At 57.9% G+C, this 24,009-nt stretch overlaps 2 protein-coding genes across 3 annotated transcripts; both read left to right on the top strand.

Moving 5' to 3' along the window:
- The first annotated feature begins 462 nt into the window (after window positions 1–462).
- Window positions 463–7,584, top strand: HCK (HCK proto-oncogene, Src family tyrosine kinase). 2 transcript variants are annotated; one of them, XM_061441481.1, is made up of 12 exons: window positions 463–479; window positions 1,446–1,566; window positions 2,235–2,334; window positions 2,498–2,596; window positions 2,718–2,821; window positions 2,917–3,054; window positions 3,493–3,645; window positions 3,894–4,076; window positions 4,424–4,500; window positions 6,063–6,216; window positions 6,468–6,599; window positions 7,015–7,584. In XM_061441481.1, the coding sequence occupies exons 3-12, from the start codon at window positions 2,279–2,281 to the stop codon at window positions 7,215–7,217; spliced, it is 1,299 nt and encodes a 432-aa protein (XP_061297465.1). In that variant the 5' UTR covers window positions 463–479; window positions 1,446–1,566; window positions 2,235–2,278; the 3' UTR covers window positions 7,218–7,584. The 2 variants fall into 2 exon arrangements, with proteins under 2 accessions (XP_061297465.1, XP_061297466.1); XM_061441482.1 differs by lacking the exon at window positions 463–479 and adding an exon at window positions 1,948–1,990 and having other exon boundaries at window positions 1,320–1,566; window positions 2,205–2,334.
- Window positions 7,585–8,415: 831 nt separating this feature from the next.
- On the top strand, window positions 8,416–22,100 carry TM9SF4 (transmembrane 9 superfamily member 4). The gene is made up of 18 exons (XM_061441541.1): window positions 8,416–8,481; window positions 12,905–13,015; window positions 14,491–14,590; window positions 14,998–15,166; window positions 15,247–15,376; window positions 15,840–15,963; window positions 16,487–16,605; window positions 16,719–16,830; window positions 17,314–17,384; window positions 17,814–17,946; window positions 18,396–18,477; window positions 18,572–18,647; window positions 18,982–19,065; window positions 19,282–19,457; window positions 19,772–19,835; window positions 20,563–20,682; window positions 21,296–21,385; window positions 21,648–22,100. The coding sequence occupies exons 1-18, from the start codon at window positions 8,461–8,463 to the stop codon at window positions 21,795–21,797; spliced, it is 1,932 nt and encodes a 643-aa protein (XP_061297525.1). The 5' UTR covers window positions 8,416–8,460; the 3' UTR covers window positions 21,798–22,100.
- The last annotated feature ends 1,909 nt before the right edge of the window (window positions 22,101–24,009 follow it).

Below are 24,009 nucleotides of genomic sequence, written 5' to 3'. Positions count from 1 at the left end.
CCCACACCAGCCTGGGCTCACCCCACGATCCCTGCTGCCAGCCAGGAACCACTCTGGGGTGTCGGACCCCAAATCCTCCTGAACCCTCCAGGGCAGCAGGGCTGGGGGGGGCGAGCAGGGCTCTGGCACCCATCACAGGGCCGGGATGGGATGGGAAGTCCCTGCAGGCATTACGGGTGCCCTCGAAAGCCTTCAGTAGATGGGTGCCCCGCTTGGAGCGGGAGGTCCTGTTCTGCGTGCAACGGGATCCCCGCTCCAGTCCCGGTTTGGGACCCCGGCGCTGGGACACGCGGTATCAGCCGCGCCCTCCCCGTCGGGCAGCACCGGGGGACAGGGGCGGGGCCTTACCGGGAGAGGCGTGGTTTCACCGGGCGGGGGCGGATTTACCGGGGAGGGGCGGCGGGGGCGCAGCCGGGCAGAGCGGAGCGGAGCGGCGGCAGCAGCCGGGACAGGGAGCGGGGACCGGGACGGCAGCGCAGGTGAGAGCGGAGCCGAAAGCGGGACCCCGGGAGCGGCGGGGGGAGCCCCGGTGCCGGGCAGCCCGGTGGGTCCGTCCCTGCCCCAGTCCAGCCGCTGCTGCCCCGGTCCTGCTCCGTGCCGGCCCCGCTCGGTGCGGCGGTGCCCGAGGGGAGGCGGCGGCAGCGGTCCGGAGTGTCCCGGTGCAGTCCCGTGCTGTGGTGCCCGCTGGTGTCCCTGCAGGGGCCGCCGGGGACCCTCAGAGCTGTTTGTGCTTTGCAGGGCTGAATGCGGCCCTGCCACGGGCAGCGGGGCTGAGCCAGGCTTTGGCACACTGGGAAGGACAAGGAGCAGTGGTTGGGAGGCGACAGCGATGTCCCTCGAGAGCCATGCAGCAAGGCCAGCGGTGCTGGGCGCACCGCAGGGTCCTGCTCAGCCCCGAGCTTCCTCCTTCACTGTCACCCTGGGCACCTTCTCCTTTCCCCGTACCGAGGTCTTCCCCGAGCAAGGGAAGAGCCTTTGTGGGGTTTCCCCCTGCTCTTTGCAGCCGTTTCCCCACGGGTTCTCCTTGGGGAGCTGCAGGACGCTGAGCGCTTGCGCTTGCCCTGGGCTGGTGCTGGGTGCGGAGCCCTGGGCTGTGGGGGAGCCCCACTGTGATGGGGGTCCCGCTCTGCAGAACAAACCAAGCGGCTCTCGGCCCCCGTGGTGCTCAGTGCCTGCATCCCTGGCTGGGGAAGGGCTGTGAAGCTGCCCCATGGCAGCCGCTGTCACCTGCCCAAACCTTGCCTCCTGTGGCTTCTCCTTTCTCTGCACAGGGAGGTTCCTTTTCCCCTCCACATGCTGCCCCCCCGGCTCCCTGGTGGGAGCAGAGCCCTCCCTGCCCGTGGCAATGCGGCACCACAGCCCCATGCCATGCGCCCCATAGCTGGGGGTGGAGTGGGGCTTTCACCTCTGTCGCAACGGCCTCACTTCCCCTCCCCAGGCTCCAGGATGGGTTGCCTGAAGTCAAAGGAAGCTGGTGTCCAAGAGAAGATGAAAACCGACCCTGACCCCAGCCCCAGCCTCCAGCAGGGCCACTACGTGAGGGACCCCACGGCCACCAACAGGAGGGTGAGTGGGAGCCACTGGGTGAGCTGGGGGCACAGGGCTGAGCCGTTGTGGGGCTCAGCCCCACTTCCCACCAGAGCTCCCAGCACCAAGAGAGGGGCTGGATGCGGGTGCCAGCAGGGGCTTGGCCGTGGGATGGGAGCCTCGTCCATGCTGGAGCAAAGCACAGAGTGATCCTGGTGGGAATTAAGGAATCATGGAGAAAGGGAGAGGAAAAAGAAGGTGCTGGGAGGTGGGACAGAGGTGCTGGCGCATTGGTGCGCTGGTGGTGCTGGTGCTGCCCCTCGGGTGCCCCCTTCAGCCTGCTTCTAGGGACTGAGACCCCCCTGGGGTACGAATCTCTGCCCCTACAATGTCACTCTCTGCTTTATTCCCACTTTCCAGAGCAATCACGTCCCCAGCGCGGCCGTGCCCCCTCCCGAGGATGGTAGGTCTGGGGTGGGGGTGAAGGTGGGTGCGTGTCAGGTCCTCTCCAACCTGGGTCCAGCGCTGGCGGTCCAGGCAGGATGGGAGCTCTGGGCTTCCTTAAGGGCCAGACGTGACCGTGGCACGGTGAAGCCGGAGGCGCTGGGTGCTGCGGGGGTCCTGCCCGGTGTCCTGGGTGTCCATGGCAGGGATGGGTCCCCCCCGTCCCACCCCAGCAAGGTGCCCAGGGAGCTCCCTCGCTGCAGGCTCGGGGGACGCTGTGGTGCTGGCGCTCTATGACTACGAGGCGATGCATGCCGGGGACCTGAGCTTCCAGAAAGGGGAGCGGCTGAAGGTGCTGGAGCAGTAAGTGCTGCCAGGGCTCCCGAGGGGCTCGCGGCCCTGCTGGGGTGGGGTCTCCTTACGGAATTTGCCCTGGAGCTGCCAGCAGTGCCCAGTGCCATGGGGTCACCCAGTGCCATGGGGTCACCCAGTGCCATGGGATCACCCAGTGCTGTGCCTGCCGCAGGTCAGGGGAGTGGTGGCGAGCGCGGTCGCTGGTGACGGGGCACGAAGGCTTCATCCCCAGCAACTACGTTGCCCGAGCTGACTCGCTGGAGACGGAGGAGTGAGTCCGGCCCTCGGTGGCACATCCCGGTGCCACGGTCCCCCGCTGTGGCTGCTCCCAGCCCTGCCCCACGCCAGCCTCAGCTCCCCAGCCTCATTCCCTGGTTCGTTCCTTTCTGCAGGTGGTTTTTCAAGGGCATCAGCCGGAAGGATGCGGAGCGGCAGCTCCTTGGTCCCGGGAACGTGATCGGATCCTTCATGATACGGGACAGCGAGACAAGCAAAGGTCTGGAGGGTGCCCACGGCGCTGGCTCCGCTGGGTGATGGCACCGCGCGGGATGGGTGGCACAGGGATGCGATGCCCTCACCCTCCCCGGACAGGCTGCTACTCGCTGTCAGTGCGGGACGGGGACGACGCGGTGAAGCATTACAAGATCCGGACACTGGACACTGGCGGCTTCTACGTCTCCGCACGCAGCAGCTTTGACACCCTGCAGGAGCTGGTCCAGTACTACAGAGGTGAGCCCTGGGGTGCCTGGATCCTGCATCCCAGATGGGGCTGTGCCCCTGGGCGGCTGTGGGGCAGCCAGGGGCACTCAGAGACCATGGGGCTCCTGCCCATCACCGCTGGGCTCCTGCTGTGGTTCCATCCAGGATGTGCAGTGGGCACTGGACCAGGGGGCTGGCTTTTGCTGGCTGTCACATCTGGGGGTGTTGTGTCCCCGAATGCCCAGTGCCCAGGACGCCCCAGCCTGGGCTCTGACCACCAGCACAGGGCAGGGCAGAGCGGTGCTGTCGGGGCCAGGCTGCAGTGGCTGGTGTCCAATGTGTCCTCAGGGCTTGCAGCGTGGTGCACGGTGCCAGGACGTGCCCTGTGGCCAGGGAGGCTGCAGTGGGCTCCAAGTACGAAGCACCCTGTGAGAGGCACCAGCTGATGGCTGTGGCTGCTCCCCGCAGGGCAGAGCGATGGGCTGTGCCAGAAGCTCACCTACCCCTGCTGCGTGCCCAGACCCCAGAAACCCTGGGAGAAAGATGCCTGGGAGATCCCTCGGGAGTCGCTGAGGCTGGAGAGGAAGCTGGGAGCCGGGCAGTTCGGAGAAGTGTGGATGGGTGAGAGTCGGGGGGGGGCAGCCGGGAGGAAGGTGAGGGTGGTGGGGAGGGATAAAGGGTGAGGGATGGGAGAGGAGGTGGTGGGGTGGAGGAGGCAGGGAGGGGAGGACTTGCAGGAGGAGCACAGGGAAGAGGAGGTGGCCCTGGCATTAATACAGGGACTACTTGAGGCTGGGGCCATGGGGACAGCTCTGGGCTCCAGAATCCAGCGCCTGGGCACTGGGAATGGTCTGTTGTGCGTCTCCCAGCTACCTACAACAAGCACACCAAGGTGGCGGTGAAGACGATGAAGCCGGGCAGCATGTCTGCGGATGCCTTCCTGGAGGAGGCCAGCCTGATGAAGACACTGCAGCACGACAAGCTGGTGAGGCTGCACGCGGTGGTCACCAGGGAGGAGCCCATCTACATCATCACAGAGTTCATGGAGAAAGGTGATGCCCGCGTCCCTGCGCGGTCACTGGTGGTACCCAGGGATGGCGCAGCAGTATCCGGCCCCTCCTGTACCCCTGGGGTCAGCCACGGGCTCTGTGCTGGCTCCTGGGACACTGGGAGTGGGTCCAGCTCCTGCCACGGCACATCTGAGGGTGCTGGATGGGGGGATGCAGGGACAGCCTGTGCGATGGAGGGATGGGGATGGGACAGACACGGAGGGCACCTGCAGCGGTGCTGCCGCTCTTCCCAGCCCATGGCACCGGGATGGGGGCTCAGGTGTGCATCCCGAGTGCCCGCGTCGTGCTCGGCTCCCGGGGCCCTGAGCCGCTCTCTGCCGCCTCCACAGGGAGCCTCCTGGATTTCCTGAAGAGCAGCGAGGGGCACAGGCAGCCGCTCCCGAAGCTCATCGACTTCTCCGCCCAGGTGAGGAGGGCGCAGACCTGCCCCTGGGAACGGCGAGAGAGGAGCCCAAGGTCTCCGCTGGGGTTGGGCAGAGCCTGCTTGGACCAGGCAACACCGGGGCGGGGAGGACCCGGCTGCCGGCTCAGCATCCCCTGCTGCTCTGATGGTTACCTGCGACCTGCCCCCTGCGGGCAGCAGAGCCACCCAGGGCCACCCTCACCGTGCCCCGGGCAGGGCTCAGCTGCGGCTGCAGCTCTGTGGTTTAGCAGCAGAACTGCAGCGCGGTGCTGCTGTGTTCACGGTGCCTGGGCATGGTTTCCAGAAGGAACGTGTTGTGTGATCCCACAGGAATGCCTCCGGGACAGCTGTGGGTGCTCACAATCAGCACCCTGCCGAAGGGCTGTCAGGGGCTGCGGGAGGCAGGAGGACCCCAGGGAACTCCAGAGCAGGGATGTTTTCAGGAGCTGGTTTCAGGGCTGCCCATCCAGCTCCATGTGCACAACCCCTGTCCTGGCCCTGCTGCTTCTGCAGGGTCCCCAGGCGCCAGCCAAACCCAGGGACCCTTTGAGCTAAGCTCGGTGCTGCTGTGAGAGAGCTCATGGAGGGTCCTGAGCACAATAGGGAAGCAGGGCCAGGAGCTCAGGCCCCGGGGGCTTAGCCCAGGTCCCTGCCTGTGGGGCGGCTGTGCCAGGGCTGCACTGAGCCCTGCACTCTTGCACCATCTGCTCCCAGGAAGCTGGCTCCTGCAGACAGCCCATCCCTGCCCCGAGAGCACAGGCTGAAGAGCTGCCATGTGCAGGCAGCAGGGCTGGCACCCAGGCTTGTGCTGGGGCTGAGTCACTGCGAGCGCAGCAGTGTCTGTGCTCATGGAAACAATCCTGCTCCTGCAGCGCCTGCTTCTGCTGTGCTTTGTGGGGGGGGGCTCGGAGCTGCTGCACCTTACCCTGGGCAGGCGGGATGGGGATGGGGAGGGGTTCCCCCTGTCTGCTCCAGCCCCTTCCGCTCACGGATGCTGGTAGCATCCAGGTATGGGATTATTTGGCACAAACAGGGTCATCTCTGCATGGATCAGGGCTCCCCACCCTCCTTGAGAGACCCAGCACCGTGCTCTCCTGCCCTCACCCTGGAGGCTCTGCAGTGCTGCTGATTCAGGTCCATTTGCTGTTCCCTTGGTGTAGGGAGGGAATCACTCCCTGCTCCCCTCAAGTTTTTGTGTTTAGAGGCTGGTCTCGCGTTGTCTCTGAGCAGAGGCTGATTGACCCCTCATCTGCATAGCCAGGGATGAAGCAGTTGCACCTTGTCCTGCAGCATCCACAGACGTGCTCATGAGCGCGGGTGCCCCTTCTTGCTGCTTTTCTGCTGCAGGGTGGTGCTGGGCCGGTCACCCGGAGCCTGACCCCTTCCCTGAACAGAGAACAAGTCCCACGCAGCAGGGTCAGCCCCTGCTGCCACTCGGTTCCTTTCACCCCTCCACCAGCACTGCCCACAGGCAGCCGAACTCCTTCCCTTCCCGGTAACCCCCGGGCGGAGGGGGCTGTGTCAGTTCAAGGCCCCTTTGCATGTTGTGTTCCCCCTTTGTGCAGATTGCAGAAGGGATGGCTTACATCGAGAAGAGGAACTACATCCACCGCGACCTGCGAGCTGCCAACGTGCTGGTGTCGGCGGCGCTGCTCTGCAAGATCGCGGACTTCGGGCTGGCGCGGGTCATCGAGGACGATGAGTACACAGCACGGGAAGGTGCGGGGGGGCCTGGCCGCCCTCTGGGTGCTGAGGGGTTGTGGGATCCCCTTGAAGTCACTCCCCAAGGTGTCACCTCGGTGCAAGGCCCCTTGGGGACGCGCTGTGTAACCGGGCCGAAGAGGGAAGCTCCTCATTTGCATCACTCCACATCTTCCTCTTGTTTGTTTGGTTCTTGTTCCCCATATTTCCCCACCAGTTCCTCAGCAGTTGGGTTACAGCTCATGTTTCCCATGGGATCTCTTTGTCAGGTGCCAAGTTTCCCATCAAATGGACTGCGCCAGAAGCCATCAATTACGGCTCTTTCACTATAAAGTCAGATGTTTGGTCCTTCGGGATCCTCCTGACCGAGATCATCACCTACGGGCGCGTGCCCTACCCAGGTACCTTCCTTTGGGGGAAATGGTTCTGTACAAGACAAGTAAATGCTGCCACAAACAGACTGCTGGCTCTGGGGTGGCAGGAAGGGCTGTTTGGGACATTAGTGGAAGGAATGGCTCATTTAAGGCTCAGCAGATGGAGAAGCATAGCCTTTATTTGTTAAATTTATATATAACTCTTAGAATTCCCACCTGATTCGCTCAAGTGGGTACAAACCTGCGTGCCACAGCGCACTCGGCACCACGGTTATCTGCATAGTTCCCTGACCAGGAGCTGCAGATCCCCCTTCCCTACCCCCTAACCTGTCCTTTTTCTTCCTAGTGCCACTACCCAAAGGGTGGTTTGGGGGTTTTATTGCCTTTTAAAGCAAGCAGTGCTAAATCATGCCCCATTCACCAACCGGTCCCGTTCCTCCAGGGATGACGAGCGTGGAGGTGATCAGGGCGCTGGAGCACGGGTACCGGATGCCCCGCACCGAGAACTGCCCCGAGGAGCTCTATGATGTTATGATGAGGTGCTGGAGAGCCAAACCTGAGGACCGGCCCACCTTCGAGTACGTGCAGAGCATTCTGGAGGATTTCTTCACTGCCACAGAGAGCCAGTATCAGCAGCAGCTGTAATGCAGGGAGCCTGGGGAAGGCAGGGGATACCTGGCACTATGCACGCTGTACTGGTGGCAGTGAACACAGGCTCCCTGCTCTTCCCATCCCACTTGTGATCTGCCTGCTCCCACCTTCCCCTGCCCGTCCGGCCCAGGAGCTGGAGCCTCCTGCTGAGGCTGGGCTGGAAGCGGGGCAGGAGGAAGCTGGATGAAGGGAGATGTGACCCAGGCATGCACCTTGTGCCTTTCACACGTGCCTGAGTGGCCTCAGTGCCGCTGCTCCGGGAAGCACGGGCTGGACAGTGGGTGCCTGCACCAGTGGCATCACCCGAGGAGGGCCAAGACTGGGCCTGTTCCAGCTGCAAAGAGACAAACACAGATTGTTATTATTAGCAGTAGGTACTTCAGCTGCACTGGCCCTGTGCATTGCTGCTACGCTCCGGGTGTGCAGTTCAGCACCCATAGCCCCTGGTCCCTGTGCGCCAGGGGCATCCCACTGGGTTCCCATGGGATGTGTTGCCCCAGCTCGCTCCTGGGGGGCTGCTCATGGTGCCCGCTCTGCACAGGGCAGCAGGAGGGAGGCAGCGATGGTGCAGATGAACCCAGATGGAGCTTTGCTCCACTCCCAGTTCTGATTTAACATCGGCCAGAGCTTCGCAGCCTCAGCACCGGGCCGGGCCCCCCTTGCACTCTGTATGTCATTTAATAACGCGTTATCTGGGGAAAGGGAAGAAGCAGCACTTGGTTTCTACGGGACCGCCCCGCACGCCTTCCAGCAGGGCCCTTCCTGCCATTACGTTCTCCTTCTACAGAGGCAAAGTCCGGTGCTTCTGAGCTTTAGTGCCCACTTGGGAGCTGCTTTCTGTAACCAATAAAGTAGTGATCAATGCAGCCCTCACCCTGCGGCCTTTCCGGCCGTGCCGGAGCCCTCAGCACCGCTGGGAGCGGGACAGCGGGGTCGGTGCCGCCCCAAAGCCCCGCAGCCGCAGTGCCCGCACCGGACATGGCGCCCGCGGCGTCGTGGCCGCGCTGCTCGCGAAGGCCGCTGCCCTCAGCAAAGATGGTGGCGCTGCTCCCCTGACCTCAGGGCCGGTCCCGCCGGGCACCGGAACTGTGGCCCCGGCCGGCGGCAGCGCTGGGCCCGGCCCGGCCCCCGGAGCTCCGGCGCTAGGCCCGGCCCGGCGCGGCCGCTGTCGCCATGGCGATGAGCCCCGCGGCTGACTTCCGCTGACGTCACGTGCATCCCGACACGTGGATCCAAGATGGCGGCGTCGGCGGCGATGGTGAGTGCGGCGGCCCGGGCCGGGCCCGTGTCCGCTGGGGCCCGCTGGGCGCGGGGGCTCCGGGCCGGGCGGGCCCCTGGCGGCGGAGGACGCGGTTCCAGGTCCGCAGCCCCCCCCGGCCCCGCGCCTCGTCCCGCCCGGCCCCGCGGGCTGCGCCGGGCCCGGCCCGCGGAGCGCTCCCTCGTCCGCCCGGGGCCGTGCAGCGATCGCGCCTCTCCTGGGGGTGTCCCGGCGGCCCGGCCGGCGGTGGCACCGGGGGAGGGCAGGGGCGGAGCGGGGCCCGGCTCAGCCCTGCCTGGCCCCGCGGCGGCAGAACCGGCTCCGGGTGCTCCGCTCACGGCGCTGTCCGGGCTGGAGGGACCGGGGGCGGGGGCGGGGACTTCGGGCGCTGTTGGCTGCCCCGAGCACCCGGCAGCACCGGGCCGGGTTCCGCTCCCGTGCGGTTCTCTGCAAGGGGAGCGTTGGCTTGCACCGGGTGCTGGCGCCAGGCAAAGGGCTGCTGTGTTCTGTGCGGTTTTAACAAGCGTTCGGCAGTGACAGCAGCTGCTTCGCCTCCCCACGTCTCAATTACTATGACTGAGTTATTCCGAGTCCTTGGGGAGCTGGAAATGTTTCCCATGGGGATTTGCTGAGGTAGGAGAGCATCGGTGCCACCTCACGGAGGAGGAAATGAGCTCTGAGATGTTAATTTTCTCTCTGAAGTTTTGCAGACAAATGGATTTCCCTCCTTGCTTTCACAGAAGGATGTGTCCTTAATGTCGTGTTGTGGAATAGCCACATGAGGAAAGGATGTGTGCTGATGCAAGGGTCGCTGCTGGCTGGGGTAGGGGATGTGAGGCAGCATAAAGATTGGCAGAAACTGCAAGGGAGGTTGGAAGAGCGGAGGTTTTCATTCGTTCTGCTTCAAGCACCTTCAGACTCCAGTGGCTTTCTCCCAGGCAGGGAGGAGGGAAGAGCCTGAGCGGGCTGGGGATGGTCCTGCTGAGAACTTCCCTGAGGCCTTCCCTGTTGTGGCAGCAGAGAAGGCTGCTGCCAGCTCTCCAGGCGTCAAAGGAGCTCTCTGAAATCTATGTGAATGCAGCACTTGTCTCCTTTCAGAGGCTTTCAGGGACTCCTCTGGGTGCAGGGGTGAGCAGGGAGAGGCACAAGAAAGATGAGCTTGTCCAAGCAGTTGTTGAGAGCATCTGAGGAGGCAGCGCTGGGGAAAGGGGGTGAGCACTGGGCTGGTCCTCAGGGGGTGCAGAGCAGGTGCCATTAGCGCTGTGTGTGTCCTCTTGGTGTGCCTGACAGTAGAATGGATGGTACACAGCGGGGAGAGAGCTCCAGTTTGCTCTGTTACCTGTGGGTCCTTTGTTTCCCAGTTGTGGGTTGTGTCTCCTCCCTTTCTGTCACCACAGGAAAAGCTCCTGGTAAGTGCCCAGAGAAGCTGTGGCTGCCCCATCCCTGGCAGTGTTCAAGGCCAGGTTGGACACAGGGGCTTGGAGCAAGCTGCTCCAGTGGAAGGTGTCCCTGCCTGTAGAATGGCTGCAAGGAAGGGTGGAGTTAACTTATTCGGAGAGCCAAGTGCCAAAGGTAATCACAGAAATCAATTTCAGAGTCCCCCCCCGAGAGACCCCACAAACACCAGGGTGGTTGTTGCTGCCCTCAGAGGCTGCATGTGACATGGTGTGTGCCAAGGGGGAGAGCAGCTGATGCAGGAGGGGTTGATCCTGCTTCTGCAGTCACTGCTCTCATTCAGATCCTTTTCTCCTAAGGAAGGGTCTCTTGCAAGCTTGCGACTGCATTTGCTCATCTGGTAAAATCATCAGGCTTAGTCAGTCCCTATGGTGGTGTCCCCGTGCAGTGGGGTTTGTGTGCTCTAGAATTGTGCACGTTTGGTGTTCCGATTCCCTCAGCTGTGAGCCTCCTGGGGGTGTTCTGGGGTAGAAGCAGTTGGTGAAGGCCACAAAGGTGCCTCCCATCTGCTGGGGTCGGAGCCGCAGCAGGGCTCTGTGACTGAACAGAAGCAGGGCTCTGCCCCGTAAGTTGTGACCTTGCAGGGGGGATAACTTGGCCTGCAGCATCCCCCAGCTGGGCTGATGGCCCGGCCAGGCCCGGGAGCTGTGCAGGTGTTTTGGCATTGGGCTGTGCTGTCCTTGCTGAGCTCCTGCCTTCATCTGGAGAAGATGAAATGTGTCAGTCCGTATGAAAGCAAAGAGCCTGAGAAGGAGGGGCCCTGGCTTCACCTTGGGCTGTGAGCTGTGGTTTAGGAACCTGCACTGGCCATTTCCTTCACATCCCACTTCCCGAGCTGCCCACCTGTTGCACAGCAGCACCATTCCCGTCTCTTGCTACCGAATGTGTTTTCCTGGCAAGGCTTTCCATGGTCCCCCTCGTGGCTTTTCTGTTGCCGGGTGTTGCCTGAGTCATCGTCATCTGCATGCGAGGAGCCTCATTGCTGCCAGAGCTCATCAGAAATCTCATCTTCCCCGTGCCTGCAGGTCTCCTGAGCACCTCCCCAGTTCTGGCCTGCTCTTGTCGCCCACAGGCTCTTAGTGCACGGGTGGCACTGGTGTGGTTTGGGTTTTATTGGGTGCTGCGCTGGATGCCTGGCACTTCAGTGACAAAGGGAGCTACAGGTCAGTGGCTGCTCTGGAGTGTGATGGAGGGCAGGAGTGTGGTGTCCTTCCCGTGCTGCACCTGCCCTGGGCACCAAGCCTTGTCCTGCTTGGTCAGAGCCTCACAGGGTCCCCTTTTACCAGATGGGAGAAGGCAAAGCATAGTGGAGCACAGAGAACAGCTCCACAGTGTTCCGAGGCAGAGCGGGACTGAAGTCCAAGCAATTTGAAAGAGTGCTGCCCACCTGCTTTCCAGAGGAAGCTTTCTGCTGGTTCCGATTCCATTAAGAGGTGCTTAGAAGAGATCTGAAAACCTCCCTGGTCAGAAAACAGATCTGATCATGATTCTATGATTTAGTACTAACCCATTTCTGGAGGTGCCTCGTGTTTGCATCTTGGGTACGTTTTACATTTTAACCCCCTGATATTCATGACTTTTCCTTTCATCCTGCTCCGTTGCAGTTAATTCTGGATACTCTGTTGACCCTTGCTGGTGTCTGGGCCAAATGTACCTTACCAGGCTCAGAATAAGGCAAAGGGAATGTGATGAAGAGGAAGGGGCTGTGGGGCAATAAACACAGAGGATCCATTTGGGACAGGCTCTGCGGGCGGCTGCTGGCATCCTGGAGCTCCGTGTGCTTTCCTCTCTGCTCCCTGTGGTATCCAGCTTGTATCCATGAGCCAGCCTCAGGTTTACTTCCGAGCCAGCCTCAGGTTTACTTCCCTCCCGGCCTGCCCAGACTGTGTCTATTGGTGGGAGGGTAGAGCTGAGCCAGAGGAGGCACCAGGCTGGTGGAGGTGCCTCGGTCTGGTTCCAGCCTCACTTCCTCAGGCTGATTCCTCTCCCTTTCCCGTCTATATTTGTCTTCCAGGCCTGATTACCGAGTCCCTGCTTGTCGGTGGGAGGGCAGTGGGTCACGGAGCTGCTGGGGAAGGCAGCAGTTGGGTTTACTGTGGCTGCAGCATGAACTCAGGAGGCATCCCAACTCAGACCCCGGGTTTCTGTGGTTATCCAGTGGTGCCGTACCCACAGGGGGGTCAAGAGGCTGGGCTGGAGCCTGTAATACAGTGAGATTACAGCAGGGCTGGTGCTTGAACCCAGCCAGGGTGCTGCTGTCTAATACTCTAAAGCTTGATTTTCATCTCACAGCTTTCCCACCGTGCTGGAGGGGGCTGGTCACCTCTGGTGATGGGAGGGACCAAGGAAGCAGCAAAGTCTGGGACTGGGTTTGCTGCTGCTGGTGTACGGGGCCTGATTTGGGTTGGAGCCCTCATGGAATTGAACCTTCCACCTGACTCTGACAAAGGGGTGGGAGCTCATTTTGTTTTGTCATGTTACTGAGCTGTGCTCTAGCCTGGAGGGGAGAGGAAAGAAGAGGGGAGCAGTGATGTGACCATCCTGTGGGTGCAGCGAGTGGTTATCTTGCTGTCAGAGCTTACCCTGCATTAACTCCTGATGTGCAGGGCTGACAGAAATCCAGCCCCAGGGCTGTGCCCCCCTTCTCTGGCAACCCCTGGACCCTGACACAGGGGTGTTGGCTGGGGGAGAGTGGAACACGCAGCTGACAGCCCGCTGGATGGAGCGGGGTACAGAGAAGTGGCTGAGCAAAGCCAGTGTTTTCCTAATTCAGATGAAGAGGCAGAGAGCAGAAAGGGACTCGATGGGAGTCACAAAACAAGTCAAGGATAGCTCTTCTGAATTCAGTTTGTGTTTGATCACCTGAGTGCAGCCTTCCCAGCCCTGGGGTGGACACGTTCGGTGCCATTGCCCGTCTCTGGTGTTCTTCCATGTCTCTGTTGTGATGATGTTTCTTCTCCTCTCGCAGGAAAGGCTGAGGTACACACTGCTCCTGCTGTTCCTGCACAGTACAGACTCCTTCTATGTACCTGGGGTGGCTCCTATCAACTTCCACCGCAATGACCCTGTAGAAATTAAGGTAGGATGAACTCGGATGGAACTGTTAGTCTGCCTCTTCTGGGTTTTCTTGTGTTTTCTTCTTTATATCACAGCAGATAAGTGGGACTAGGAAGTCAAATGTGGGGATCCTGGTTCTAAACTGGGGGCAGGTACTTTCTCTTTTTCACAGTAAGCAGCGCTCGGTGGTCGCTGTCATCATCTTGCCCTGCAGTGCCCAACAGGATTCTCTTCCTTCCTTCTGAAATCTACCCAGTTCCTTCAGTGGCTGCACCAGAGCCCTCGAGATGTGGCTCTGTCTGGGAGCTCTCTTTCTCACCATAGCTGTGAACTGAATTTCTCAGAGGCTTTTTTCCAGCACTGTACTGCCTCTCAGTGCTTGTAGAGTTTGGACCTTCAGGTGAATGATAGAATAAAGAAGTGGTTTGAATCAGACCTTTTCAGTTCTCTCTTCTTCCTGCTCTTCTGCTTGGCTCGTGTTGTGTCTTCAAGTCCAGTGAAGTCCATGATAAACCCTTTCCAAGTGCAGGTGTTTGTCCTTGAGCAGATCTTGCCGGCCTGGCTGGCTGCAGAGCTGGTCCTGTGCAGTGTTGCTGAGGGAGCGATGGAGCAGGAGGAGGCCAGGTTTCCTTTCCACACATCAGCAACTTGTAGCCCATTTCATTTATGTCTCTGAAGCTGTGGCCTCGCCTCAGCAGAATGCAGCCCCTGTGGGGATGCTGAGGCTGGGGCTCCCACGGGAAGCACAGCAGAGTTTTCTCTTTGGCCACAGGCTGCCAGACATAGGCTATTTTTAAGCAAAAGAGACTTGCCTGTGGCTACAGGGAGCTTCCCAGCCGAGGGGGCATTGGAATGGCTGTTCTCAAAGGGATTTCAGGAGCCAAATGCTGCCTCAAGTGATGAGGCGAGTCAGTGACTGCCAGCACTCTTCCAGTAAGTGAGCTTGGCAGCGATACAGACACTTCTGTTCTTAGAGCAGCCGTGGCCTTGGCTATCGTGGTCTCTGCACTTCCTTGTGGCATGCGATTGGTGGGAGCTCTCCAGAAATGCCTGGGGTTTGTCACCATCCCTTGTCCCCCCGATCTGATGGCTCCAGAGATAAAACCTATTGCAGGAGGCCCGAGCCCTGCAGCCAGCGTGACCTGGTTGGTTTCTTAGTGTAGGAAACGTGACTCCTGAGCCTCTTTTGAGGCTTTTGTTGCTTCCTAGGACTCCACTGAGTCATAAATTTGTGAAGCCAATCCCCAGTGCTTCTTCCTTCAAGCGTTCCTTTGTGAATGAACCGCTACTAAACCGTAGCATAGAGAATGTGCACCCAGGAACCGTGCAGAGGAAAGGGAGTTGGAGCTCTCCCAGGAACATCTGTCTCCTTTTCCATTATTTAACAGCTTCAAGTGAGCTTTATGGGAGGTGCCTTGTATCAGCTGCTGGCTGGTGCTGAGAGGGGACAGAGAACTCAGTCCTTTCATGGGGATAAGCCTTCTGTTCTTCCTGCAGGCTGTGAAGCTCACCAGCTCCCGAACCCAGCTCCCGTACGAGTACTACTCCCTGCCCTTCTGCCAGCCCACCAAGATAACATACAAGGCTGAGAACCTGGGTATGTATCTGTTGAACAGCATGTTGCCAGCAGTCAGTGGGCTGCCGTTCATGAGCTGTGTGAGGGTGTTTACAGGAGTAAAAGCAATTGCAAATGTCATCTCTAATAAACTGTTTGTGGGGAGCCTGCTTCCTCTAATCCATGATGTGCTGGCTGTTTGCAAGCTGGGATTTCGCTGTAGTGGAAAGGGGAAATGCCTTTCTTCATGGAGGGCTTGTAACCTGCTGCACAAGTAATGCTTGATGCTTCTGACACAGCAGCTGAACTGTCCTTCAGTTCACCCTTGCATCTGTGCTAACAGAGCGGACGTGCTGCCGTCATTCCTGCTTACACTGCTCACCCAGGGCAGGATCCCTGCTGAGAAGCCTGGTGGTCTCCAACCCTGCCCTTGTTTTCCTGTTTTGCAGGTGAGGTTCTTCGGGGGGACCGAATTGTAAATACCCCTTTCCAGGTCTCCATGAACGTGGAGAAGAAATGTGAAGTCCTGTGCAACTTCCCCAACAAACCGGTCACTCTGACAGTGGAGCAGAGCAAGCTGATGGCCGAGCGGATCAGGGAGGATTACTATGTCCATCTGTGAGTCACCTCAAGTGTGGGTCTGTGTCTGTGAGGACTCGGTGCTGTGGCCAAGTCTCATCTGGAATCTCTGTTTTCAGCATTGCCGATAACCTCCCTGTGGCAACACGGCTGGAGTTCTATTCCAATCGTGAGGAAGAGGAGAAGAAGAAGGAGAAGGATGTGCAGTTTGAGCATGGATACAGGCTTGGCTTTATGGATGGTAACAAGGTAGGGAATCCAGATGCTGTCTGAGGGATGCCTGGAGGGGACTGGGGTGTCTGTCAGGGCGTGTTAGAAGTCTGCCAGGGAGTATGAGTTGGGCATGCAACCAGAAGCTCTTATAAAGAGTGGGAAGATGAGAGAGAGGTCTCTCACTGGAAGAAGGGGGTGGCTGCCACGTGGTTGGGATGTGAGATACAGTGATGTTTTTCAGGCCAGAAGCAGACCAAAGCATTGTCCCTGGTGCTTGGGGTGGTTGAGGTGTTACCTTTTCAACATCTCTGTTCACTCCTCTTTTTCCTTTAGCCTTGAAAAGCATTAGCCTGATGTTGCCCTGTAGCACAGTGTATCTGGGAACAGTTGGAGTCTTTAGTTTCCTTCACTGAAGCTGCTTTCTGAACTCGTTTTTTCTAAACCTTCCCCCTTCCTCCCTTGGGGTGCTAACGCTTTATTTAATGTTGATCTCTTTCAGTTCTACCTGCACAACCATCTCTCCTTCATCCTTTACTACCACAGAGAGGATGTGGAAGAGAACCAGGAGCACACCTACAGGGTTGTGCGCTTTGAAGTCATTCCCCAAAGTATTAAACTAGAAGGTAAGAGGCTCTTCAGGAGGGGCACAAGGGAGAGAAGTCTCGTAGGGCCAAGAGCTGAATGCCACTGATGTGTCAGAGGCCCAGAAATGAGAGAGTCCAAATTACAGGATAAATAAACCCCTTTGCTATTAAGGAAGTACCAACAGTGAGAGAGATCCTTGAAACGGAATCCATGGAAAATTGAACTTAAAGGCTGGGAGGAAAACACTCCTACGTGTGTGAGCTCAATGGGAAACGTGTGTTGAAGGGAAGTTGCTCATAGTGTGTGGCATCCCTCTGGCAGCAGCAGGCTCTGCTGAACAGGTCTTGTTTCCCAGCATATCACGTGGAATAGGGGATTTGTTCCCTGTCTAGATCTTGGTTTCTGACCAACTCTAACTTTGGGTAAGGGAAGTTTTTCCCCTGTTTGGAGCAATTAAGGAGCACCTTATGGGTGCCTGGGATGAGGATGGGCCAGGCGGGAGGTGGTCCAGAGGGATGGGCTGACCTCCAGATCTCCAGTGTGCCATGTTTTCCCCTGCAGACTTGAAAGCTGATGAGAAGAGTATGTGCACCCTGCCTGAAGCTACCGGCTCTGCCCCTCAGGAAATAGATCCTTCTAAGGAGAACCAGTTGCTCTTCACCTACTCTGTCCACTGGGAGGTGAGGAACAGAAGCTGGCTGGCAGCTTGCGCCCTGCTCCGTGCGTCTGTCTGAGGTGTGGTGGGAGGCACTGGGAATGTGCTGGTGTGAGAAGGGCTTTGCTGGTCTTTCAGGAAAGTGACATCAAATGGGCTTCCCGCTGGGACACGTACCTGACCATGAGTGACGTGCAGATCCACTGGTTTTCCATCATTAACTCCGTTGTGGTCGTCTTCTTCCTTTCAGGTGAGTGAGAACTGGGGAGGGCGAAGCCTTTGCCATTAGTGTGCAGGGAGCCTCCTGTAAGCCTCAGCTGCAGGTGCCTCGAGGGGATGTGGCCGTGTCTGAACCTGGTCAGAAGGGGCAGGAAACAGCCATCAGCACATGAAACCTCCTGTTCAGGCATCACCCCTGGGGTCAGACAGTTTTACCCACTTCTGCTCTCTGAGTAGGGCAGTTGAAGGAGCAGAATGTGGTTAAAGCCCATCTTGCATGTCCATATTTAAGGAAAAAAAAAACAACCAGAGTGCCCCATTCGTGCTGGAATACCACCCCCTGCTCCCTGGGGTTTGTTTCTGTCTCTCTGAAGGCTGGGGAGATGGGTGATGACTTGAGACCTCCTCTTCTAGCCAGAACTGTGTGTTGGTGGGCACCGTGTAGCTGCACATCATGAGAGCAGCAGAGCCATGCAGGAGCCTCTGAGCCAACCTCACTTTATGCTTGTTTCAGGTATTCTCAGCATGATCATCATCCGCACGCTCCGGAAGGACATTGCCAACTACAACAAGGAAGATGACATTGTGAGTGTGTGTTTGGGGGCTGGGAGCAGAGAGGGAGGGAAGCACGGATGAGGAGGGATCTAGGATGAAGACTTGGATGTCTTGTCTCTTTCTTTGCCCCTGGTTTGCTTGGAGCCCTGGAAACGGGAGGGAAAGTTGTGTCGTGTGTGCTCAGGACACCTCTGGCTGTCTGTGTACAACAGCAGTTCAGGTCCAGGTGCCTTCAGACCTAAGCAATGACAGCAGGCAGGTCCCTAAATGTGTGTCCTGGCACTGGCAGTTCTGGTCTTCAGTGTTCTAAGCTCAAGAGGAAAGAAGTTTCTTAAGCAGAGGGATAAAGTTCTGTAGAAGAACCAGATACAGGGAAATAACCTCAGCCTGGCTGCGGTAGGACCTTAATTTCCACTGGAATATCACACCTGAATAACCTTTTTCCTGTTGTTGCTACAGGAAGATACGATGGAGGAATCTGGTTGGAAACTTGTCCATGGAGATGTCTTCAGGCCTCCGCAGTATCCTATGATCCTCAGCTCTCTCCTGGGCTCTGGAATTCAGCTCTTCTGTATGATCCTGATTGTCATCTGTGAGTGGCAGGAGTTGCATGGGGTGGCTGTCAGAAGGGGAACAATGCCTGAGGGGGTGTGTAGCTCCCACTGATGCTCACCTTCATTGGATCAGGGTCTGTGCTTGGCATTCCTGAGTCTCTCAGTGGCATTTCCCAGCTGAGGCATCTTTTGTCTCTGTTTCCTGTAATCAAGACACAAACCCTGGGTCACAGTGGGCTGAGAGGCTCCTGCACGTGTGCACTCCACCCCAGAGCTGCACCTGCTCAGATCCCTGGGGAAACTGAGGCTAAAGCCGGGGCTTCCTCCCTCTGGCCAGTGCTGGAGGCTGTGGATGTGTTGTGCCTTAAAGGCAATGAGGCAGGCTCCAGGCAGCTGTGGTCTGCGTGTGGGGATGCCCCTGTTCTCCAGGTGCTGATGAGCACACGGTCATCAGAGCCGCTGTTCTTTGTCCTCTTCCCCTCTGCAGTTGTTGCTATGCTGGGGATGCTGTCGCCCTCCAGCCGGGGTGCGCTGATGACTACAGCCTGCTTTCTCTTCATGTTCATGGGGTAAGTGCTTCCACTGCTTCCCCCAGCAGTGCTGTCCTGCCTGCCCTTCTCCCCAGCAATGACCACTGATTTTCTCTGTCTTGTTTCTGTGCAGGGTTTTTGGAGGGTTCTTTGCTGGCCGCTTATACCGGACTCTGAAAGGACATCGATGGAAGAAGGGAGCTTTTTGTGTGAGTCTTGTGGTGCTCTGTGCTGTTTATCCACGTCTGCTGATCTGTGAGTGAGCTCCACACATACCTGTGGGTAGCTGGGCACGGCCTGGCTGTACTGCAGGGATGTGGGGTGGGTCGAGTCCTTGTAGCTTTACATGAGAGGGCAAACGCCAGAGCCTGTACTACAGCACAGCAGGAGGGTTGTCTGAGATCCTCCCTGGGCCCTTCCACTGCCCCTTAGTGCTAAGGAAAAGGGCTGCTTCCTCCGTGTGTGCCTTGTCCCAGCAATGGACCATTAAAGAGAAACATCTGCTCCATCAGGGCTTTCTCTGACCCTGTGTTGCTCTTGCAGACAGCCACCCTGTATCCCGGCGTCGTCTTTGGGATCTGCTTCGTCCTGAACTGCTTCATCTGGGGGAAGCACTCCTCTGGAGCGGTGGGTACCTTCACCCTGGAGCCTGTGGGTGGCTGGGCTGTCAGGGATCACCCTAGAGGGTGGCTGGGCTGTCAGGGATCACTTGGTGTCACCACATCTCCCCACATGTGGCTGTCAGTGCAGCGGGTGAGCAGAGGGTTGGTCTGGCTGGCAACTTCAGTCTCCAGGGCAGGCTGAGTTCTCAGCCTCATGTTGTGACTCTTGGTGTGGTTCCAGGTGCCTTTCCCGACCATGGTGGCCTTGCTCTGCATGTGGTTTGGCATCTCCTTGCCCTTGGTCTACCTGGGTTACTACTTTGGGTTTCGCAAACAGCCCTATGACAACCCTGTTCGGACAAACCAGATTCCCAGGCAGATCCCGGAGCAGAGGTGGTACATGAATAAATTCGTGGGGTGAGTAAGCAGCGTCTGGTGAGTTCAGGCTCCTCCCCTCGGTCTCCTTGTGCTGCTGAATGTCGCCTTCTGCTGGTCTCTGGGCGCAGCCAGATGGCAAATGGGTTTCCTTGAGCAACCAGAGCCGTGCCAGGACTGGTGCCTGTGGCAGTGGTACGTGCTCAACAGTGGAGCAGCTGTGCCAGTTACAGTGTGAAACTGGTGCCCTGGGGCTGCAGAGCTTCTGCTGGCAGTGCTCTGTGTGGTCACAGGGGACACGTCATGGCCGGACAGTCGTATTGTGCTGCTCATGAGCTTTTTCTCTTGTTCTGTAGGATTCTCATGGCTGGAATTCTGCCGTTTGGAGCAATGTTCATTGAGCTGTTCTTCATCTTCAGTGTAAGCATTTAACCCTCTCTGCTCCTATTCAGGGTCCGTTTTGTGCCATAGCTTTTGAAGGGAGGGGTTTTCCCCTGGATCAGTCTCTGGTTCCTGCCCTGGAACAGGGCAGCAGCAGGTTCTCTCCAGGCTGTTCCTGCCCTGGAACAGGGCAGCAGCAGGTTCCCTCCAGGCTGTTCCTGCCCTGGAACAGGGCAGCAGCAGGTTCTCTCCAGGCTGTTCCTGCCCTGGAACAGGGCAGCAGCAGGTTCCCTCCAGGCTGTTCCTGCCCTGGAATAGGGCAGCAGCAGGTTCCCTCCAGGCTGTTTCAGGGAGAGCTGGGCTGTGGGTCTCTGGAGTGTTTCCTTGCTGAAGGCACCTGGAGGTGTCTCAGGATGCTCCTAGGGGCTGTGAAGGACAATGGTAGGGCTGAAAGGTGCTGTAACATTATGGCAGGGAGGGGTCCTGGTCTGGAGGCATTCCCTGAGCTGTTCCAGCTGCTGCTCTTATGGACAGGGAGGAATTTGCTGTTCCATTGCTGGGGGATGGAGGGAATGAACAATTTACCTCAGAGCTGTCTTTGGGCACCTTTTTGCAACCAGATTCCTCTGAACTAATGTTGTGAAACTTATTAAACCTGCAGCTCCACGAGGCCTTGTTTTTCCTTGGGTTAACTGCTAGAGTTAGTCTCATGTTTGCTGCTTGATGCCAGTAGTGTGGAAACAAACCTCCTGTGTCTTTGTTCCAGGCAATCTGGGAGAACCAGTTCTATTACCTTTTTGGCTTTCTCTTCCTGGTGTTTATAATCCTGGTGGTATCGTGCTCCCAGATCAGCATTGTCATGGTGTACTTCCAGCTCTGTGCTGAGGTGAGAGCTCCGTGGTTGTAGGTTCAGTCGCTCAGCTCACGTTAGTGCTGCTGCTCCATAGGAAGCCGGTGCAGCCCGGCCTCCCGAGGGGGGTTGTTGTTAACATCTCTGAACTTCAAGGAGAATTGAAGCTACCTGATACCTGCTAGGCTGGAAACTGTGGCTTCATCCCAGGAATTCTGCTGGGAGTGTGGGGTGTTTTGAGCTGACATCTCTTCCCAAAGGAACTGTCTTATTCCCTCCACATAGTAAATGAAGCACATGGCCACAAGTGAGCAGTGTTCCTCAGTAGCTGTGATCTTCACTTCACTGCCAGTTTTTTGTCCTCTCCGTTTGGAAACACTTCTGTGCCACAATAGCTCCCCAGCCCCAAACTGGGTTTCCTTTGAGTCATGGAATCATAGAATGGTTTGGGTTGGGAGGGTTAAAGCTCCTCCAGCTCCAACCCCTGCCATGGGCAGGGACACCTTCCACTAGAGCAGCTTGCTCCAAGCCCTGTCCAACCTGGCCTTGAAGGAAATGGGTGTTCTCCCTGCCTCAGAAGGGTCCCAGCTCCCTGGGGCAGTGGCACAGAAGGCAGCCTCAGGGGTAATGATGCTTTCTGCCCTGTCAGGATTACCGCTGGTGGTGGAGAACCTTCCTGGTGTCTGGAGGCTCTGCCTTCTACGTGCTGATCTATGCGGTCTTCTACTTTGTGAACAAGGTATTGTCCTTCCCCTTGTGTGAAAGTGCAGCCTTACCAGAGGAGACTGTTGGATTTGGGAAAGGACAGAGGCCTTCCAGAGGGGGGGAGAGGGTTGTAGTGCCTCTGGGTGTTCCCAATCCCTGCCTTGAGGGAATCTCTTTTCAGTTCCCATCAAAGTAGAGGGATTCCTCCCATTGTCCCCTTGCAGAGGGCACTGCCTGGTCTGGGGAGAGAACTGTTACCTCTGCTTGATTTTGCCTCTTTCTTCCTCTTGTTTTAGCTGGATATTGTTGAGTTCATTCCCTCCCTACTATACTTCGGCTACACGGCCCTCATGGTCCTGTCCTTCTGGCTCCTCACTGGCACCATTGGCTTCTATGCAGCCTACATGTTTGTCCGGAAGATCTACGCTGCAGTGAAAATAGACTGAAGGTGCAGAGACCCAGCAGGAAGCAGACACCTGAACGTGTGTCCTGGGAGCCAAGGGGACATCTTCTCCCAGCTCTTTTAAGGAAACAAAATCCCATGGGAGAGTGACAAGAGAAATAAATAACTCCTCCTTTTTTGGAATGTAACTGTGGCACAGTGTACATGGATTCCGGGCTACTTCTGGGGGGAAGAGGGGTCTGTAGATACCTTACATTTTAACTTTATTATCCTGTTCCATATTTGAGGGAGTTTTTTAGCAGAGAAATACCCCTCTGTATAAGTAAACCCCTTTTTTGCTAATTCATCCTTTTTTTTTTTTTATGTTGATGACGAATGGATTTGGGACAGCAATGGAAACACTTGTGAAGCTGTTTTCTTCCAGCCCCATGGGTGCTCTAGGATTCAGGGAGACTCTTCAGACAAACACCAGACTGGGTTTCTTTCCTGCCTTTGTGTCTGCACAGAAGAGGGAGCTTGACTATGGCAAAATCCAAGGAGCCTGAAGGCTTCAGAGCCGAGCCTTTGGCTTGTTTACAATTCAATGGAGGTGCCATTTGGAGCCTGGGAAGTGCAATTTCACCCTGGGAGCACTTGGGAACTGCAGCCTTCAGCATCACTTTTCCCTCCCTCCAGCCTGGGCCGGCACAGGCCACTTTGGATGCTCCACTGCTGGGATTCCCCTCGCTCGGGCGGCGCAGCCACTGCAGCAGGATGGAAGTGCCGTGGTTGTGCTGGTGCTGGAGCCCAGGACTGGGAGGAAGCACGAGGTAACTACAAGGGTTTGTCCTGTCCATGGCTCTGCTCCAGGAGGTTTCCTTCCTGGGAGCCCCTGCAGAGCCTTGCTGAGACACGGCTGCGCCGCTGCTGTCACGTCAGTGCCAAGCAATGATGCAGTATTGGGCCCGAGGTGTGTGCAGGGACGGGCCCCAGGAGCGCTCCCATGGCCAGGGGCAGGCTGGCTCCCTGCCTGCCCCTGCTGCTCCCTCCTCCTCCTCTTAGATTCTCTACCTCCAGGGAACAGAAACGCGGGCTCCCCTCAGCTGTACTTTGGTGCAGGGCTCGGGATGGCTGGTGCGGGCTCTCCTGCAGCTCCTCTCTTCCCATGACCCCGTGCCCGAACCAGTCCATGGGAAGCTCTTTCTGAAAGAGATGAAAAGTGGTTTCTGTTATTTTGGTCACGTAAATGCTCTTTACCTGTGAAAGGTCCCAGGTCACAGCAAAGGCTCCCTCCAGCCCCGAGCAGCCGGTTCACTCTGCCCTGCAGGGGAGGTGTAGTGACATCTATGAACGTTGTGCTCCTTGCTGTTGTGAGCAGCACGGGCTCCAACCAGGCAGGTGACACCCAACCAGAGCTGTTCTGAGCCCCCTGTTCCCAGCCCTGCTGTGCTCTGGTGAGGGCTCAGGGGCTTTTTGAACCCCAGTTGCCAGAAGGTTCCACCAGGTCCCCTCAGGGACCCATCTCTCACTGCTGGGGAGCCAAGTCCTTGGCACCTACCCCTCCAGCCTTCCCTGATGGCTTCTTTGGCCTCCATCGTGCCAAAGCCTAATCCACCAGGAAGCAAGGATGGGAAGAGGGAGCAGGGGATGCCTGAGCCAGCTGTGCTGTGGAGTCTGTGTCGGTTCTGATTTGAGGTCCCTCTCTAGCTTTTGGTTGATTTTTCTTTCCCCTTTTTCCGTGCTGCCCCAGTGGAGGGGCTCTGCAAGCAGTGATTTAATTTCTCTCCCTTCCCCAAACTGTTTTCTCTGTATTCTTTGTAATTTTTAATTAATGTATGTATTCTCTGTGTCCTATTGTAAATAAATCGGCCATTGTCCTGTTGTCCTGCTCTCTGCCTTGTCCTAAACCACCTCTGGGGATTGCCTTTTCATCAGCACCCGCGTGGTCTTTGACGTGTGGCTTCAGCAGCAGCAGAGCCTGCAATGAGCCTGGTTCTTTCTGTAACATTTTTCTTCCTGGTAAACTTGGCTGAGCTTGAGCCCTCTCCTGGTGTGGCACATCCTGTGTGCTGCTGTGCACCTGGATCAAGCACTGTGTCTCGCTGGGCTGCTCTCGTGGGCTGCCCGTGGGACTTCAGCGACTCATCCCCCGTGTGTGAAATACTTTGATTCATGAAGTGCCAATGGGGGAGCAGCTGGACTGGGACAGCAACAGGCTGGTAGTGCTGAGCAGATGGAGGTGAGAGTAGGGGTAGGATGGGAGCCGGAGCATTCTG

The sequence above is a fragment of the Pezoporus flaviventris genome, unplaced genomic scaffold (genome assembly GCF_033815535.1).
Source record: "Pezoporus flaviventris isolate CSIRO_AGI_PZ_B2104156 unplaced genomic scaffold, CSIRO_AGI_Pfla_v1 ptg000213l, whole genome shotgun sequence".
Taxonomy (NCBI): Eukaryota; Metazoa; Chordata; class Aves; order Psittaciformes; family Psittacidae; genus Pezoporus; species Pezoporus flaviventris.
This window is presented reverse-complemented; position numbering and strand designations above follow the sequence as displayed.

Coding starts and splice junctions, on each gene's coding strand:
- TM9SF4 (XM_061441541.1), top strand. CDS start 8,461: ATGGCGGCGTCGGCGGCGATG. Junction 19,066..19,281: donor GGAAGCACTCCTCTGGAGCG/GTGGGTACCTTC, acceptor GTGTGGTTCCAG/GTGCCTTTCCCGACCATGGT. Junction 19,458..19,771: donor TACATGAATAAATTCGTGGG/GTGAGTAAGCAG, acceptor CTTGTTCTGTAG/GATTCTCATGGCTGGAATTC.
- HCK (XM_061441482.1), top strand. CDS start 1,369: ATGCGCCCCATAGCTGGGGGTGGAGTGGGGCTTTCACCTCTGTCGCAA. Junction 2,335..2,497: donor CGGCTGAAGGTGCTGGAGCA/GTAAGTGCTGCC, acceptor TGCCTGCCGCAG/GTCAGGGGAGTGGTGGCGAG. Junction 6,600..7,014: donor CGGGCGCGTGCCCTACCCAG/GTACCTTCCTTT, acceptor CCGTTCCTCCAG/GGATGACGAGCGTGGAGGTG.